This window comes from Benincasa hispida, chromosome 1 (genome assembly GCF_027475165.1).
Source record: "Benincasa hispida cultivar pf3 chromosome 1, pf3_genome.v1.1, whole genome shotgun sequence".
NCBI lineage: Eukaryota > Viridiplantae > Streptophyta > Magnoliopsida > Cucurbitales > Cucurbitaceae > Benincasa > Benincasa hispida.
In genome coordinates, this window is record NC_143478.1 from 22,563,402 (window position 1) to 22,583,768 (window position 20,367).

General features: G+C 31.8%; 2 protein-coding genes across 2 annotated transcripts; both read left to right on the plus strand.

Annotated features, from left to right (window-relative positions):
• The first annotated feature begins 200 nt into the window (after positions 1 to 200).
• On the plus strand, positions 201 to 1,659 carry LOC120089081 (Chaperone DnaJ-domain superfamily protein). The gene is made up of 4 exons (XM_039046509.2): positions 201 to 523; positions 594 to 645; positions 721 to 788; positions 1,059 to 1,659. Exons 1-4 carry the CDS (start codon positions 398 to 400, stop codon positions 1,608 to 1,610), a joined length of 798 nt encoding a protein of 265 aa, XP_038902437.1. The 5' UTR covers positions 201 to 397; the 3' UTR covers positions 1,611 to 1,659.
• Positions 1,660 to 13,569: 11,910 nt separating this feature from the next.
• Positions 13,570 to 15,326, plus strand: LOC150038328 (uncharacterized). Its single transcript, XM_090312727.1, has 3 exons — positions 13,570 to 14,208; positions 14,275 to 14,504; positions 15,062 to 15,326. The coding sequence occupies exons 1-3, from the start codon at positions 13,570 to 13,572 to the stop codon at positions 15,324 to 15,326; spliced, it is 1,134 nt and encodes a 377-aa protein (XP_090168853.1).
• The last annotated feature ends 5,041 nt before the right edge of the window (positions 15,327 to 20,367 follow it).

Below are 20,367 nucleotides of genomic sequence, written 5' to 3' on the forward strand. Positions count from 1 at the left end.
TAGATGGTTCAATCTTCATCCTATCAAGCCAAAATCAACGGTTCATCAGCTAAAACTTCATGTGTATAAATATGAGAATAGGGATTTAAACTCCCCAAATTTGAGAGATAGAACACGTTAATTATCGTTGAGTTATACTCACTTTGATTATATCGTTCTTTTATTATTTATTTATCTTGGTTTCATTCCACATTACCAATGCCATAATACCATATACCAACCGAATCCACTTTCTTTGAAATGAAAAAGAAATCATATTATCAAGTCTACCCCGCAAGTGTTGGCCCTTCCTTCTCCCTTTTCCCTCTTTCTTTAACTGCCTCCATCTTCTTCAATCTCAATTCTCACTACCTGAAACTAACAAATTCCCCATTTCCCCATTTTTCTCTGAATCTTAATGGGTCCTGATTCCGATTTCAAATCCCATTTGGCCACTGAAATTAGCTCCTTCTCCTCCCGTACTGTCTCTTGCTCTCACCGCCATTTCTCCCTCCCTTTCATCGATTGGTATCGCCTTTTTGGGGTACGTTTTTCCCTTTCCTCTTATGGGTTTTCTTTCTTTTCTTCCCTTCTCTCTTAATCCATTCTCATAGGTCCAACAAGACGCTGGAATCGATTCCATTCGGAGGCGATATCTCAAGCTTGGTGGGTTTCTCTTTTCTATCTCTCTCCATTTCCATTTCGTTTTGTTTTGATTCGGAATGTGCTTTGGATTTGCAGCTCTGCAACTTCATCCAGACAAAAACTCGCACCCCAAGGCCGAAATCGCCTTCAAGCTTGTCTCTGAGGTTCGATTCCATTCATTTTCTTGGGAATCCCACTTTCTGCCATATATCTGTTCTACATTTTTGTGATTTTGCTTTTTAGTGTTTTTTTTTCTTTTTCATGGCGATCCATTAATGTGAATCTTGCATTTAATTTCTGTATTCACGTACTACTCGTGAATATTGATGTATTCATTACTGTTTGTGTTCTTCACTTTAATGCTAAATCAATTCTGAATGGTGAGAACTGTGAATGAAAATGAGGGATTGTTTTGTTTGTGTTTGTGCTTGTAGGGATATGGTTGTTTGAGTGATAATGTGAAGAGAAGGGAATTTGATTTGGATAGGAAGAAGAAGTTTTGCCCTGATTGCAACACAATCCCTTATAGAAATTTCACCTCTGCTAGAAACTTGAATGTACTAGGAGGTTTTCACAACAACAACAACATCAACAACATTCATGGAGATTTGAGAGATATGAAAGAGAGATTAAGAGAGGAAGCTAATGTGATTAAGAATTGTTTGAGGACTAATAACTCTGCAGCAAACAGAGAAACTTCACTATTCAATCCACCTGGTTTCACCATGTTTCATTACAAAAACCACAAAGAAACCCCAATCTTCAATCCTTCTGATTATGTTTGTCAAGGCTACCCACATTTCCGAACCCGAATCCACCCGAAACCGCAGAGTTTTCGGTGTTTTAGAACTGGAAATGCATTGAAGTATGAACAAGGTAGAGGGAAGTATGAGTATCCGGTGTTTGAAATTAGTAGATCAGAAAGTTTTCTTTTACAGAAACAATCTGCTTTTGTTTATTCAAATGTTAACAAACCACATTGGTGAACTGACTTCCATTCATTCAATGCCATTTCTTTTCTTCTTTTCTGGGTAAGTAAATGCATTATTAAAAAACAAATCGTTTTATTTTCGAGATTTTTTTTTTTTTTTTCAAATTAAAGCAAAGTTCTCTCTGTCATTTGAATTGGAGGGAAAGGGAAACCCTTTTGAATAACAATTCTTTTCTTTTTTTTTTAATACTTTCTAAATGTATTATGATTAGTTTAAATCTTTAATAAAGAAAGTAAGAAAGTGGGTAACAAATTTTGTTTTTTTGGAACTTGGGTTTTGTTTTAGTTTAATCATGTAGATTTATTTTTGAATATTTGTTATGTGTTCAAAGGGTTAATGATGGAGAATTCTGAGGGGTCAAGTCAATGTGATGGTAAAGTTTTTAGATGGGTCTGCTAAAAGTGAGAGAGTGAAAGAGTCAGTTGAGGGAAAGTGGGGTATTTTCTGAGCCCCTTGATGATGAAACTCAAATGGCATCATTCATGATTTATTTATTTATTTTAAGTTTGAGGATTAAAATATATGACCATATATCAATATGTCCATAAATCGAAGGGTTCGACGTGGACAAAAAGATTCATCAATATTTATAATATATTATATATATTTTCCATAAAACATAAAATAAACATCATCTAAATTTGAGTAGAAAGATATACACTAACAAAACTTATAACTTAATTTGGAAGTAAAAACAATTCAATTATTTAGACCTCTTCGTTAACCATTTCGTCTTTTTTTATAGTTTTTGAAAATTAAGTTCGATTCTTTCTCATTGTTTATAATGATTTGCATCTTTCTTGAATACAATGCTTAAATTCTTATCCAAATTCTAAAAACATATTTAACTTTTTTAAAACTATTTTTTTAGTTTTCAAATTTTGGCTTTGTTTTTTAAACTATTAGTAAAAAGTAGATAACAAATGAATAAATTTGGTAAAAGTAGTGTCTATAAACTTAATTTTTTTTAAAAAAAATCAAATAATTACTAAACAGAACATTATTTACTTAGTTTTTATAAATTTTTATTTAAAAAATATTCATTAATATCAATATGTTATCAATATATTCATATAATGTCGATGAAATATACTTTGTGGTACTTAAATTTACATTTTTAATTAAAAGAGAATTTGATCCATTATTGTTTTTTTTTTAATATCATTTTATATTCCTGAATTTTAGGACTTGTATCAATTTAAATCCTAAATAATAGTTGTATCAATTTAAACCCTGAACTTTAGGAATTGTATCAATTTAAGCCACATGCTAGTAATTGTATCAACTTAAAATCTAAACTTTCATAAATATATCAATTTAAACTCTAAAATTTCATAAGTACATAAATTTAAACCATAAACTTTCATAAGTGTATTCAAACAAAATATAATGGATGGTTTAAATTGATATACTTATGAAAGCTCATGGTTTAAATTGATACACTTATGAAAATTTGAGGTTTAAACAGATAGAATATTAATGTAGTGTTTAAATTAATGCAACTCTCAAAGTTCAGGTTTAAATTGATATGATCATTAGTTTAAGTTTTAAGTTGATATCATTCTCAAAATTTCGAGGTATAAAATGATATTTACACTTCTTTTTATTTTGGTAATATGTGTAGAAATCGGACCTCTAACCTACAATTTTTCTTTTTAAAGTTGTAAGAAGAGAGAAAAGATAGATGAAAATTGGAATGAATTAGATTGTGTTACTTCTATGTATTTTTTTATTTTCGTTTCACTTAGTAACAACTTGAGGAATTTTTACATTTACCATTTTGGGCTCTTTCTTGAAAATCTTATAAAAGATGCTAATAATCCAAAATTATTTGAATGTCTTATGGTTTCCTTCACATATGCATCAAAACAGGTGCCAAAATATCCTATAACTAGATTAGTATTCATACTCTTGCAAAAATATTTTGTAAAATAAAGAATGATTCATCCCACATGCTGGCATTTTTAACAAAAATCAAATGATTAATTGTTTTTAAAAAAATACTTTCAAAATTTTCATTTCAATCCTTAAACTTCACAATTATCTTTATATAGTATCATAGGATTTTTTTTTTTTATTTAAAATTAAAGACACAATTGTGTCGGGACGTAAAAATTGGAAATCGTACATAATATTATTTACAACTCAATCTTTATATAGAAGTCATTGTCGTATGTATTCTAGCTTTTAAAAATTGGTTGGTGTGTTAATTTTCAATCGTTATTTTAATGGAAATAATTTCAAGGGTATTTCTGGAACAATGTTAAAATCAAAATTATCCAAATTTAACGAGATTTTTCCACTTAAAAGTATTAGGTTTTTTACATTTTGATAAATACTATTGTCAAACCATTTAAAAGTTTTAAAACAATGTAAAAAATGTTTCCTTTTTCTTTTGAGTATCAAAAATATTATATTTGAAACAAATGTGACTGAAAACTATTTAAGATAAAAGGTATTCACCGTAAATGTCAATGTACTAAGTAAGCGCTTAAAAAGTGTTTGACTTAATGGTAATTGACATAACCTTCATCTTTAAAGGTTGATGTTCAATCTCTCATACCGCAAAAAAAACAATATTGGAGAAAAGTAAATGTTTTAATCTACATATAAACATAATAATTGCAAAAAAAAAGGTTTAAATACTCCTTTGGTCTTTGAATATTATTTTGATCTTCGTATAATTTTGGTTCATTTTGTTTCATGTACTTTCAAAATATTTATTTTAGTCTTTTTACTTTCAATTTTAGTTCATTTAATCCTTATATTTTCGAAACATCTATTTTGGCCATTACATTTCTAAAAAGTAATGAATTTTTGTTTCCTCATTATTACCCTTTTTTTTTTATTTTAAGGGACAAAGATGGTCCATTTTTATAAATTACATAAACAAAATGAACCATAATCAAAAGTACAAAGACCATAAAATAGAATTTTAAGTCAAACAAAAATTACAAATCAAACTTTTTCTCATTAATTATAACAATGGATTTGTTGGGTAATTCATAGTTATTAAAAAGCTACACAATGAGACATTTTTTTTCCCTCAAATATACATTCTCTTATTTCAAGTAAAATAAAAATAAATTATACAATTTATGAAGTGGGAGAATCGAAACCTCTAACTTCAAGCTCAATAAATATATTTTATGTCGTACAATGTCGTTTGGAAGATGAAAAAGAAAGAAAGAAAAAATAAAAAGAATGTTTATGATAGAATTAGAGTGTGATGTTTATAAAACAAGACAAGAGGAAACAATGACACTCAATGAGTGACCACTGAGTGGACCAATCGAATTTAAGACAAAATGAATGAACAAATTAAAGAAAGCCTAATGCTGTAATTCAAGTATTAAATTCGAGAAATCTAAGTATGTTTTTCTTTCTTTTTTATTTTTTATTTTTTCTTTTTCTTAAGGTTATGGAGACTTGTAATGTAATCTGAGTGTCTGTAAATGGCATTCAAAATGATTAAGAATGGTGTGTGTGTGTCTGGATTTTGAACTTTAACGGTAATTATAACTTGTAAGCTACAAAATTGCTTCCAATTTGGCTGAGTTTTTTTTTTTTTTTTTTAATTGAGATTGATGCACACAAAACTTTAGTGATTTTTAAATCATAAAAAATTACTTTAGTCATTTTTAAAATTATTCTAAAATAAGTTTTTAGCATTCAAAATAAAAAATATTTTTAGTTCCTAAATTTTCATGAAAATAACACAATTTAGTCTCTAAACTTTGATTTGTAATGATTTAGTCTCTTTACTTTTAATTTTGTAAAAAAAAAAAAAAAACTTTAGTATATAAAAATTTAGTTCTTCTACTTTCAAATTTTAACAATTTAGTCTCAAACGTAATTTTTTTAATCAAAATTAGATATCTATTTTTATTATTTTATGATATAGACTCTATATTTTATAATAATATTGAATATTAAACTAATCTTAACACTAGTTTCCACAATAAGATTTAAATCATTACAAATTTTGAAGTACAATAACTAAATTGTTACAAAATAAAATTTAGAGACTAAATGTTATATATAAAATTAAAAGTATATGGACAAAATCGTTACAAGTTCAATAACTAAATTATTACTTCTATGAAAGTTTAGAGACTAAAAGTGATTTTTATTTCATCAAAATTAATTCATGCAATGACTTCAAATCAATGAGTCTAAAAATATCATTCATGCAAGATTGAAAATTTTATTGGACAAAAATTTCAAATGTTTGACAACTAACAAATGAAATTTTGGTTCACTATTGTAGGTCTCTTTATTATGAAATTTTTGTCCTTTTCCCTACATTATTGCATTATATTAAATTATCATTTGCTAGTCCCATCAGTACAACACATTAATGTTTAAGTATTATTGTTAACAAAAATAATTTAATAAAACTATTTTTTTAAAAAAAAAAAATGAAATGCATAATTGAAACTTTCAATTTGAGGAAAGTTTAGAAATAATAATTTAAGTTCCATTTGGTAACTATTTTATTTTTATTTTTATTTTTGAAAATTAAGTTTATAGATATTACTTCGATCTTCAAATTTCTTTCTTTATTATCTACTTTTCGTCAATAGTTTAAAAAACCAAACCAAATTTTGAGAACTAAAGAAAGTGGTTTTAAAAAAGTTGTTTTGTTTTGGGAATTTGACTAAGAATTCAACAATTGTATTTAAGAAAAATCTAAATTATTATAAGAAATGTGTGTAAAATATGTATAATTTTCAAAAATAAAAAACTAAATGATTACTAAACGGGGTTTGAAGAAAGAAAAAAAAGATACAAAGACGAATTACGAAGGGTTGTAGTTGTGTTTAATTTTATGACCCAAAAATTATGAAAATTGTCTGTTTTGTTGTAGTGATTGTGTGTGAAATTGAATTGGTCCCATTGGGAAATTGATGTTGATATTAGAAAAAGAACAAGAACATGGGGAGGAGGCCAAACCAGCACATGAAACTACATATATAAAGAGAAAGAGAGATTGAATTTGCAATTTGGACCCTTGTTTGAAAGCTAAGATTGTGAAGTTTTTCCAAATGAAGACAACAAAATATCATATACTAATTTTTGCTATGGGGCTTTGATTGTTCCACAATCCCCATCATACCCCTCTCTCCCTTTCCTAACTCCTCATTACCTTATTTATCCCCAACATTTCTCCATAATTCCATTCTTTTTCCTTTTTCCTTTTTCTTTTTTTCTTTTTTTTTTTTCCACTTTTCCTAACTGCCCAACGTTCAAAATGAGTTATACGTTACAAATTTTAGTCACTCAACTTTTCAAGTTTGTCATATAAGTCTCTTTATGTTCAAATCTAAAGGATTGTTTACACCCTCAACTTGAAGTCGGTGGAGTAGGCTATTATAATTCATCTCATATGTTTATGACTATTTATAACCTACAATTATAATACTAGTGTTTATATCTACTTATAACTTATAATTAACTACAGTAATACTATTTTAAAAAAAATTCTTTTTATTACTGTGTTTACTATTTTCTACTCATTCTCTTTTTCTCCAAATATACGCTAACCGTTTAAGATTAAAGTTGTAACTTAACATTGAATATATACTAAATCATTGTTGGTAGAGTTGAATTTGAATTTCACTTTCAAATTTGATGTTAAACTAATAATTAATCTTATTATTAACTTGTGTAGTAGAATTTTGTCTCAAGCAATAAATTTGGTTGTCAGTTTGTTGGAGATTGCTGAAGTTTATTGTTCATGGGTCTTTGTACCTTGTATTGTAGATACTCCACCCAAAAACTTGTAAAAATAAAATTAGGGATTGTTACTTCTTATATGTGTAATCTTTTATTTATTTATTTTGTCCTATCCAAAAAATACTTCCAATGAATAATACTCCATATCAATTTTTCTACTTAAATGAAAAAAAAGATAATTGATGTCTGTATTTTATTGTTTTTCCTTTCACATACACTCATTGTACAAATTATTCTCTGATGAATTATTCTTCTCTTCTATTTGTGGTTCACATTAATTGTTGTCTTTTTTTTCCCCCTCAAACCTTAGTTCTATGGTCCATTTTTTTGTCAGAGATGATTCATATAAGGTTGAAATACAAATTAAAAACCCATAGTGATATAGTTTTCATATCCATTTAATTAATTAGGCTCTATAGTTTGATCAAACATTTTACAAATCTCTTATACTGTTACAAATTAATATCATATTAATTAACATGTACATGTTTTATATACTATGTAATTATGAGCTAATTTTTTTTTTCTATTTTGTTGATCTCATGTTAGTTAAGTGTACAAGTTAAAGTGTATTGAATGTATGACGTGGTTTGTTTATTAAGTAAGAAACTATAGTTTTATGTTTTGTTTATTGTGTTAGCTAATTGTATAGAAGTTTAGGGCTATATGTCATTATAAATAGGTGAAAACAATGGATTTATAGGTAAATATCATGAGTCGAGAACGATTTCTTTGTGAGATTTAACTAAAGTATTAAGAATCAACCCAAAAAATTTATTCCATAAAAAGCACTAAAATATATGTTTTTGTTTTCTAATATTTGAATGTTTTTTCAATCTGGTTCTTAATCTTCTAAAAGTTTCAATTTCATTCCTAGGGTATTGGAAACTTTTCAAATAAAATTATGATGGCATAAAAAAAATTAAAAGTTAAAATTAATTAACAAAATGATATTTTTATGCTTAAATGCGTTTTTTTTATTAATTGATCTTAATGTATTCTCAATTTTAATTGAATGAAATAGACATTTCATTTATAAAAATTAAAACTTACTTGATTCACACGACTTAATACTAGTAACTTAACTTGAAATTCCTCATTGTCGTGTTATATAACCAATTAAAATGTTGGTATACTCTTTCTTAAAAAAATGTTGGAATAGGGTTTCGTGCATATTTGACCAATTAAGTTTTAGAGATTAGGCTCGTAGCCCAAATTTATTACTTTTGTAAAAATGACAAAAAACAAGCCCAACCCATTAAATGTTAAAAAAGTATGGATACGCCTGATACACATTTGATACACCATTGATATATACTTGATACACTTGAATTACTAGTATACACCTGATACACTTGATACACTGTTGATATACGCTTGAAAGACTATGAATAGACACTTAATATATTTGATGTACCATTGATACACGATTGGAAATGACTAGTTATTCTAAGTGTTGTAAATTGAAGGGCATTTATGTAAATAAAGACTCGTGGCAATTATGTAATTAAATAGTGTTGGGTTTTAATATTCTAAAACTCGTGGTTTGTAAACAATTAAACTTATTCTGTTATCAATAAAGATATTATTGAGGTTTATTTAATAAAGTTGTTATTGAAGGTATGAATTGCTCATTTTATTTTAGAAAGAACCTAAATCCAATAAACTAAGATCCATGTACTAATACAGAAATTGGATTACAAGTTATTTTTTCAATGTCAAGTAAAGGGTATACTTGATGCTTATAAAAGCATCGAATATTCAACTGTCAAGTATAATGTGATAACTTGATTATGAAAAAATGCAAGACAAATATTTCTTGATACAATTTTCGTGTCAAAAAAGATAATACACTTGACATTGATGACATGTCAAGTTGATTAATTCTTGACATTTATTACGTATCATATGTGATTATTCTTGACATTTTTTATTTGTCAAATATATTTTTATCTTGACACAAAATAATAGACAAGTTATTTAATTCTTGACACATTTCCAATGTAATCTATGTTTTTTTTTTTTTTTTTCAAATTAAACATTCGAATTTAATTTCTCATTTCTTGCATTACATGTGTTCCAATAAGACAATTTCATCAACTAAAGTAAACAGTTGCACATATCAGTTCAATATATCCAACGTAACTTAACAGTTCCATTCTTTTATTACCTTTCATGTATATGAACGATTCCAAAATTTACTATGGTATATACTCTATCAATCCGTCCCAATATATGATAATTCCAAAATTTGCTACCATTCATCAATCTTAAAAATCGATGATCATCCCTAAAGACGAAAATAAGGGGGAAAAAACTACCATTCATGAAGTTGTACATGGATTTGAATTGACATTAAAATAAATCATATTTCATCACTTCCCAATGCAAAATTTGCTAAAAGCTCAAAAAAGACTAAGAGAATCAAACTAGAAGTAAATCTAGGTAATTTTGTTAAGCACGACTATATTTTCACGAAAAAAAAAAGGAGAATCAAAATTAAATGGATAATCCATTTGTTTATTGTAAAATTGAATCAATAGAAGGCCCCTAAATTGGTGAAGAAATAATAGAAACAATGATATGATACGAAATACAGGAGAAAGCAAGTTTGGAAAAAAGCTTTTGGAATATGTAAAGAGTGTATATTTTGTGTTGAATCTTGAATGAGATGAGAAAAATCTAAATTCATAGTTCAATTCCGTTTTTCATTGCCTTTGATTCTTGCCAGATGAGGAAATGCACTCAGAATATTGTATGGTCTCAAATCTTGCCTCGTCAAAATCCTAATTACCAGCAGAACTTGCAATCAACAATGAATAAATTACAGAGATTTCATGGAGTAATGAAGAAAAAGATGAAGAAGAACTTACCCCAGTTGCTTTATATTTGGGCACAATCAACATCTCTATAAGAAGCTACAGTTTTCTACAGAATTAGCCCAAAGAAACACAAAATAGAAGAAATCAACACAAAATTAAAGCAAAATGAAGTACAAGGATGAAAAAATTGACCAGAAAACATCTCCATTATCAACTACATACTCTAGAAAAAAATTAGGTGAAACACAGTAAAAAAAAAAGGGAAATCGTGAAGAATAGAATTGATGGGCTAAAGTAAAATTGTAAGAAATGATGCAAAATTTCACAAATTCAGAGAAAAAGAACCAAAAGGGATGAAAAAGGAGCAACGAATTTACCTTATCCACCATCAAGATCTCTTCACCATTGACATATATTGAAAATAGGGTTATTAACCTAGGGACATTTATGTAATTATGTAGACCCCTAGGTTTTCCTACTGTCTATTTATACAGTGTGTCCCTGTGTATTCAATGTATCAGATTAAAATAATAAGAAAAGATCTCTATATCGTGGTTTTTCTCCCTGTACTAGGGTTTCCACGTAACTGTGTTGTCATTCCTTTCTCATCTTCTTCTATTTTTAACATAGTATCAGAGCTAGGCAACGAAACCCTAGCTGTCATGGAAGAGAACCAACCACAGTCATCTTCTGCTGATGGAACTTCGAGTTCTGATATGAAGACGAGCGGCCGTGAAGGAGTGTTTTCAAGCAGCCCTACTAGAGTTGATTTCTGTCGTCCAGCTGCAGTAAACAGAGAGTTAGAGTCGGTGGGAGTCGCCGCACTAGACAGAAGCGCTGATCAAACTCAGATAAGTCTTCGTCAAACAGTCAGATACAGTTTCGGTCGATTCAAGCCGTGGGTCACCGCAATACGCGTCGATCAAGGCTAGATGTATCTTTGATGGACAGACAGGAACAAATCCGATCGTTTCAAGCCGTGGGTCGCTACCATCCACGCCGTTGCAGCCTTTCGCGCCGGTCATGTTCGCTTCAGTCGATCCTTTCGCGCTAGGTCCATTCGACAACCGAGGAGCCGTACCAAGAACGATCAATCCTTCCGTGCTAGGTCCATTCAACCAACAAAGAGCCTCGCCGAGCACCCATCTTGAGCAGTCCAGTCGACTAGGGTCTTCATGTGTGTCGGCAACCTCCTTCCAACCTGCGACTTCCTTCTAGTCGTCAGCGGCTACTCCATTTCTAGCCGCTTATGGTTCAACCCAATACCCAGATGATGTGAGACAACGGTTGGCTTATCTCCAACAACAGATTTCAAATTTGGATACGATGTTTGGCGCAAATCCCCAACCGGTTCAACCAGTCTATTCAGAGAACCCGGTAAATTCGTTCCCTATTTTGCAAAATGCTTCTTATTTATCTAGCTCGATGGGCAACTCTGCAGGATTTCTTGTAGGAGAAAAATTAAATGGCCAGAATTATTTCTCCTGGTCCCAATCAATCCGAATGGCCTTGGAAGGGTGTCATAAATTTAAGTACTTAACGGGGGAGATTCCGAAGCCAGTACCAGACGATCCTCAAGAACGGATCTGGAAAGGAGAAGACTTGATGTTACACTTTGTTCTCGTGAATAGTATGGAATCTCAAATAGGCAAACAATTGTTATATGTTGCAACTGCCAAGGATATCTGAAAGGTTGCACGAGATTTGTAGTCAAACAGAGAGAATGCCTCTCGACTATATATGCTTCACAAGCAGGTCTATGAATGCAAACAAGGATCTATGGATGTTACATCTTATTTTAACAAATTATATTTGCTTTAGCAAGAGATGGATCTATGTCGAGAGGTTGTATGGAACTGCGCACAAGACGGGGCTCAATACTTGAAAATTGAAGAAGCAGACCGTGTGTATGTGTTCTTGCCTGGCTTAAATCCTAAATTTGATGGTGTCCGTAGTTGAATATTGGGCCAACGCCCAACTCCTTCTCTCAGAGAAGTTTGCTCCAAAATACGACTAGAAGAGGATTGATTATACGCCATGAATAATCCTATTACAACAACTGATGCAGCTGCCTTCATTGCAAAGTCTCCTAGTGCTGATGGCGATAAAAAACCTTCACCTGTGTGTGAGCATTGTAAAAAGCCCTAGCACACAAAGGACTAGCATTGGAAATTGCACGGGAAACCTACAAACAGCAGGCAACAACAGTCTCATGACAAATCTAATACTGGTCGTGCCCTAGTAAGTGACTCAGCAGATGAACATACTCAGAAGCAGTCTTCCGTTGATAGAAAGAACAATTTGAGTACGGTTAGGGTGAGTGCTATTGCACAATCAGGTAATTTCCCTTCATTTGGCCTTATTAGTATAAATGGTAAAAAACCATGGATTGTGGACTCAGGAACCACAGATCATCTTACAAGTTCTTCAGATCTGTTTATTTCGTATAACCCAAGTGTTGGAAATAAGCGTATTCGTATTGAATACGGGTCTTTTGCCCCTGTTGCGGGGAAATGCCATATTTCTCGGTTTGATGGTTTAATTCTGCGTGATACTTTACATGTGCCTAAAATCTCTTATAATCTGTTGTCTGTCAGTAAAATTGCAAGGGATTTGAAGTGTAAGGCAATTTTTTCACTTGATTTCGTTTTGTTTCAGGATCTGAAATCGGGGATGACGATTGGCACTGCCCGGCATGATAAGGGACTCTATTTCCTTTCTAAAAAGGCTTCCTCTAGGGATGGTCATCGAATTGGGTTTATGTCGTTAAATTTTCTCTGTTTCTGAAAATGACTTTATGTTGTGACATTTCCGTTTAAGACATCCGAATTTTCAATATATGAAGTATTTGTTTCTACATTTATTTCGCAATGTTAATACTTCCTCTTTAAATTGTGATGTGTGTATTCGTGCCAAACAAAGTTGTGTTTATTTCCGGTCTCAGCCTTACAAACCCTCGAGTCCTTTTACTCTTGTTCATAGTGATGTATAGGGCCCTTCACCGTTTACCACTTCCACTGGTAAACGTTGGTTTGTCACATTTATAGACGACCACACTCGCCTTACCTGGATCTTCCTCCTCAGTGACAAATCTGAGGTGTCATCCATTTTCCAAAAAATTTATACAAATGTTGAGACTCAGTTCAATGCAAAGATTGGAATTTTACGAAGATAATGGACGAAAATTCTTCAATACCTCCTTCAGGGATTTTCTTGTCTCTGAGGGAATTGTCCACCATAGCTCATGTGCTTACACTCTGCAATAGAATGGAGTAGCTGAGCGAAAAAATTGTCATCTGGTAGAAGTAGCCCAGTCTCTTATGTTATCTACCACTTTTCCATCATGCCTGTGGGGGGATGCGGTTCTTACTACTGCCCATCTCATTAATCGGATGCCCTCTCGTATTTTTAACCTTCATACTCCATTAGAACTGTTTAAAGAGTCCTTTTCAACCACTCGATTAATCTCCAATGTTCCTCTTCGAGTTTTTGGTTGCGTTGCCTTTGTTCACTCCCATGGTCCAAACAGCACAAAATTCACTCATCGTGCTCAGTGTGTCTTTGTTGGATATCCACTTCATCAACGTGGGTATAAGTGCTATCACTTGTCATCTCGTAAATACTATGTCTCCATGGATATCATCTTCCTTGGGGATCAGGTGTTCTTTCCTGTTAGTCATCTTCAGGGGGAGAACATGAATGAAGAGACTAAGTGGTCATCGTATGCTTTTCTCTTAGAGTCAGCCCCTATTCATATCTCGTCTAAACCTAGTTCTGAGTATGACGACCTGGTCCTTCCTACTAACCAAGTTCCTTGGAAAACTTACTATAGGAAGAATCTCAGGAAGGAAGCAATGTCACCTGTCGAACCAGAATCGCCGACTCCAGTGCATGAGTCAGACCCGCCATCAGATCCAGGTACGTACATTCCCGACACTAATGATGTTAATGTGTGTATGGAGACTGATGAATACAGGCAAGATAAGTGCGAAGGAAGTAGTAATACTGAAAGAATGGCAGAAGAGGAGAAAGTAGAGAATGAAATGATTCTAGCTAATGATGATGTGGAGCATACTACTGAAATCTCTAATACATAGATAATCGATCATGGTGAGGAGCCTGGAAAGTTAAAGGATCGTGATGCATCGCTTGATCATCCTATAGCTCTGAGGAAAAACACTCGTTCATGTACTAAATACCTTATGCATAGTTACATTACGTATAGTAATCTGACAATCGAGTTCAAAGCATTCACTACCAATTTGGACACTGTGATGGTTCCAAATGACATAAGTGTTGCAATGAAAAACCAGAATGGCAGTCTGCTGTTATAGAAGAAATGAGAGCTCTCGAGAAAAATGGAACTTGGGAACAGGTGGCTCTACCTGAAGGACACAAGACAGTTGGATGCAAATGAGTGTTTACTATAAAATACAAGTTAGATGGGGCGATTGACTGGTACAAGGCTAGGCTCGTTGTAAGAGGCTTTACTCAGACCTATGGTGTAGACTACTCTGAAACTTTTTCTCCGGTGGCCATACTTAACACCATTCGAGTGCTTTTGTCAGTTACTGTAAATAAGGATTGACCTCTACACCAATTTGATGTTAAAAATGCTTTTTTGAATGGAGAACTTGAAGAGGAAGTCTATATGAGTCCTCCTTCTGGGTTCGAGAGTCAGTTCAAAAACAGGGTGTGAAGATTGAGAAAGTCGCTATACGGATTGAAACAGTCTCCAAGGACCTGGTTTGACAGATTCACAAGCTTAGTGAAAGCACAGGGGTATGTTTAGGGGCATTTTGATCACACTCTTTTTACAAAAAGATCAAAATCAAGGAAGATAATTGTTCTTATTATCTACGTTGATGACATTGTTTTATCTAGGGATGATGATGCTGATATCATGAGGCTCAAAACAAAGATGCCCGAAGAATTTGAAATTAAAGACCTCGGTAAGCTAAGATACTTTATGGGAATGGAAGCAGCTCGATCAAAAGAAGGCATTTCAGTTTCTCAACGAAAATACACTCTGGACTTACTAAAGGAAACAGGCATGACTGGGTGTAAACCTGTTGACACACCAGTAGAGTATAATGCGAAGCTCAGTGAGAAGAATGATAGAGTTCCTGTTAATAAAGAAAGGTATTAGCGGTTAGTCGGGAAATTGATCTACTTGTCTCATACAAGGCCAGATATTTTGTATGCAGTAGATGTTGTCAGTTAATTTATGCAGGCTCCCTATGTCATATGACAGCAGTTGAACATATCCTCTGGTACCTGAAAAGAACTCCTGGCAAAGGTCTGATGTTTAGAAATACCGATAAACGATGTGTTGAAGCCTACACTAATTCTGACTGGGCAGGTTCTGTTGTTGACAGAAAGTCAACGTCTGGGTACTGTACGTTTGTCTGGGGTAATCTAGTCACCTGAAGAAGTAAGAAATAAGGAGTTTTTGCTAGAAGTAGTGTTGAGGCTGAGTATAGGGCCATGAGTCTGGGGATTTGTGAAGAAATTTGGTTGAAGAAAGTGTTATCTGATTTTCTACAAGATAATGCGCTTCCAATGAAATTGTTTTGTGACAACAAAGTTGCCATAAGTATTGCAAATAATCCAGTTCAACATGACAAAACTAAATACGTAGAGATTGACAGACATTTCATTAAGGAGAGATTGGATAGTGGAAACATATGCATCCCTTATATTCGTTCAAATCAGCAAGTTGCAGATGTGCTTACAAAGGGGTTACTGAGACAAAGCTTGATTATTGTGTAAACAAGTTGGGCCTTGTTGATATCTATGCTCCAACTTAAGGGGGAGTGTTGAAAATAGGGTTATTAACCTAGGGATATTTATGTAGTTGTGTAGACCCTTAGGTTTTCCTACTGTCTATTTATATAGTGTGTCCCTGTGTATTCAGTGTATCAGATTAAAATAATAAGAAAAGATCTTTATATCGTGGTTCTTCTCCCTGTACTATGGTTGCCACGTAACTATGTTATCATTCTCTTTTCTTCTTCTTCTATTTTTAACAACATCCACTTCAAGATTGCAACAGATTCCCATTGCCCAAAACAAAGAAAAACTCAACACACCCCCAAAAACCTTAATCCAAAAAATGGGTCATATCGAAACTGGGTCATTTTGGATTTGGTTTTATTGTAACCCCAAAAAGAGGAGTAAAGAAGAAGAAGAAGAAAATAGTTCGTTTATCCTGAAAAAGAAAGAAGAAGACAAGCAGTCGGAGGTAGGTTTTTAGTGTGGTTTCAGGGGTTTGGGGGTGCCTCCCCAAAATTTTCATCTCTTTAATGTATGAAACCCTAAAACAAATAAACCACAAACTACTTGATGTTTATAAAACATCAAGTAAAACCGGAATGAAAAAATCTGGAAATTTCTGCCAACCTCCGCTTTCTTTAAATGAAACCTTAGAACAAATAAACCAAATTACTTGACGTTTATAAAGTGTCAAGTAAAACTGTAATGAAAAAAATCCTTCTGCCAACCTCTGTTTTTTTTTTTTTTTTTTTTTTTTTTTTTTTTTTTTTTTTTTTTTTTAAATGAAACCTTAAAACAAATAAACCACAAATTACTTGATGTTTATGAAGCGTCAAAAAATGGAATGAAAAAATCCATAAATTTCTGGCAACCTCCGCTTTTTTCATTATTCTTAACGTTTTTCATCAAATTTACATGTTACTTGACTTTTTTTTTTTTAATAAAAACATTCAATACTCAAAAGTTCCAAGCGTCAAATAATGTGGTTTTCGTTGTAGTGATGACTATTACATGAGTACTTCGACTTTATGTGAAGACATAAGAGTAGATAAAGTCTGAGTAGATAGCCAAAACGGTCTATAGTATACAGATAAGGTTGGGTACCTTATTCTGGAGACGCTATGGATGCGACCTGCTTTGTATTTGATACAAATGATGTGATCACGAAATCGTTCATGTGGAGACATGCGAGTGGAGACATCCTATGCAAAATATGTTTGCATAAGACCGAACCACGAAATAGTCACTTTTTCTTTACAACGTCATTTACTGTTAAAACTGACTATTTCAATCAGATGACCTAAGGTAACTCGATCTCAATCCTAAGCTAACTATGAACCCTGTTTATTTGAGATTATTTTTGAATCTGCATGGGTGAGAGTGGCTCAACAGCGCCACCCAATAGGCCTCCCATTTTAGGGGCAAGACCGAGTAGATAGCCAGAAACATAGTCCTGCAAGACAAAATTCACTCCTACCCATTTTAGGTTTAGCAGATAGATCGTTCCGTTAAGTGCTGACTCCTGGTCTTGAACAAAGGGGCCCTGCCCTACCTATAGTTGAGATGGACTCGGTTTATTGGTAGGACCATAAACTAATTGTTCATTGGAGGTTCAGTGGAGACTTAAGGAGCAAGATGTATTATAGGGATAAAATGATAATTTTGACCCAGCTGTTAATACAAATGACTTGTGAATGATCAACTTACTGATCATGGTTAAATCAAGTGAACAGAAATATATCTACAATGAGGAGAGTGCAACTACGGGCTTTAGTGGAGTGACTCGGTAATTAACAAATGTTAATTAATTCGATTTAAAAAGTTTAGACAATTAATCTCGGATCGTTGGAGCTCACGATCTGTAGATTCATTAGATCCCCTTACTAGCTCACAAATGAATTAAACCTTAGAAATGTGTGATGAGTAAATTTGAATTAAGGGAATTGATAATCATATGTTATATAATTAAACGAAATTGGAGAGGTGGAAAATATTTGAATGTGATTTAAATATTAATTACATGAATTGGATTCATGTACTAGGAATTGGTGGTTTAATAATTTGATATTTGATATCAAATTTTAATTAATTAATTATTTGGAATTAAGCTTATTATAAATCAATTATTGGAATTAATTTTTTGTTAAAATTAATTTTATTAATTTTCCAATTTTTGAAATTGGATTTCATATTGATTTTAGTTTAAAAATCATTTAATTTGAAATCTAGATTTCAAATTTTGAAAATCGATTTTAAATCAATTTAAAAACTAGGGATTTTTTCCCACTTTGGACACCAAATTCCCACTAAAACCAAATGGTTTTGGTGTCAAATTTCGACATAATCTGATTACATGCAGTGTTTGAAGAAGAGCTAGTTCAGCTAAAGGACATGACATGTAATTTGAGAAATTGAGGGAGAAGAGTTCTCCCTAGGTTTTGACACTTATCCAAATTTCCCTTCAATTGATTCTCATTTTGGATCCCACAATCCAATCTAAGGACCAAGAAAATAGTAGAAAAGATCAAGTGGTTGTCTACAACTTGTTGAAGAAGAGATTCAAGTTGGAATTGAAGGAATTTGAAGAGTTCATCAAAGGTAAATTTCTGAAACCCCCTTTTAATTTGTTGTGAACATGCTTACTTAGTTGCTAAAATTAATGGAATTAGAGTACTTAAGATCCAAATTGCTTCTGCTTGTTGATTTGTTGTGATTGTCAACACCAACAAATAGATCTTTTATTAGGGCTACTTTATGTTGGAAATGGGAGAGTTGCCGTACAGAGAGGAGAGAGGGAAAATCGTATAGAAACTTGCCGGCAACGGCAACCGACAATCGATGAGTGACGTGGAAAGCGATCGATGGTATGTCGAAGGCAGACAACTCCATAGATCATTTGAAAAGTTGAAAATTTGAGTATGGACATTCGAAAAGTTCAAATATGGACATTCCCAATCCATGAGCACTACTAGACTCTCTAAATCACAAAGAAAACATGTGCTCTTTTTTAAGATTGCCATTTATTTGTTATCGGATTTTAATTTAGTGAGGTATATTAAATCTTTATTTATAAGACACATATTAAATCTTAATTAACTGCTCTGTTTACGTGCTACTAAGCACGTCGAGACTTTCTTCCATTTTCCGATCCAAAATGAAGAAAAAAAAGACTAAGTTCAATATTTTAGAGTTTAGAAGAGAAACAATACTTTTTTTTTGTTGTTGTTGAGAATTGTTTAGATTTTTTTTTAAAAAAAAATACAACTATTTCTTAAATTAAAAGATAACTTCTTATGATAGTTAAACTTGTTTGGGCGATAATAATTTTGGCTTAAAAAAATTGCTTTTGCTATTTTTTTGTGTTTCGTAATATAATTGTTCCAACATAAGTTGGAAATATTGAAAGATTTAAAAAAAAAAAATCATTCTATTACTAAAATTGAGGAGTTGAAAAGTTCAAAATATTGAAAGATGTTAAATACATTCTATTGCTCTATTTTTTGAAAAATTGAAAAGTTGAAAATTTGGACATATTTGTATTATTTGAAAAGTTGAAGATATACTTACAAATTCCTAAACTCAAATTGACATCCAATACAACTTTACTTTTTAATATCTAGTGATATGATTAAGAATTCATTTTTTTTTAAAAAAAAAATTCAACACATGAGTTAGATAGTAATTAAATTCGAATTTTTTTGCTTAGCCAATAAAAATTGAAACTTTGAAATGAATAAAGATGAAATTGAAAGTAACCTCTAGCTCATTCTCTATTTCTTTCAATTATTTTTGGGTCAAAATTTTGATTTTATTTATTTTTGTTTTAGGGTTAGCTAAATTAAGGATTGCTGTTGTAACATGTGGGTATGTCTGTGAATGGGGGAAGCTCCCAGCAATTGAAACTGTCTGTCTTTGAATGAAGCTTTGGCTTCATTGGTCCATTTTCAAATTCCCCACCACCACTCACACCTTATATATTTAATTCACAAATATATCTCATAATAACTCTATTTATTTCCCACCTTTTCATTATTCAATCAAATTATTCATATCATATTTAATCCATTTAATTCAAACTTGGCTGCTATAATACAACTCCCATCAATATATTCATACACATTTTTATTTCACTTTCTCAAATCAAATCCTTCATATTTCCCTATTCTTTTCCCCCTTTCTCTCTTTCCTATTTTTCCCATCATCTTTTCTTTCCCTTTCTTTTTTCCTTTTGACTACCTCTAAACTTTGGGTCTTCCTATTATTAAGGAATAGAAGCAATAGCACACGTTGGGTAGTGTTTATCGGAAGATGAGATTATCGATCATTTCGTCATTTTGGAGAATTTTTTCATAAGACACGAGTATCGAATCTATATTTGACAACTGTGTTAATTTATCTCAAACTATATAAATTTT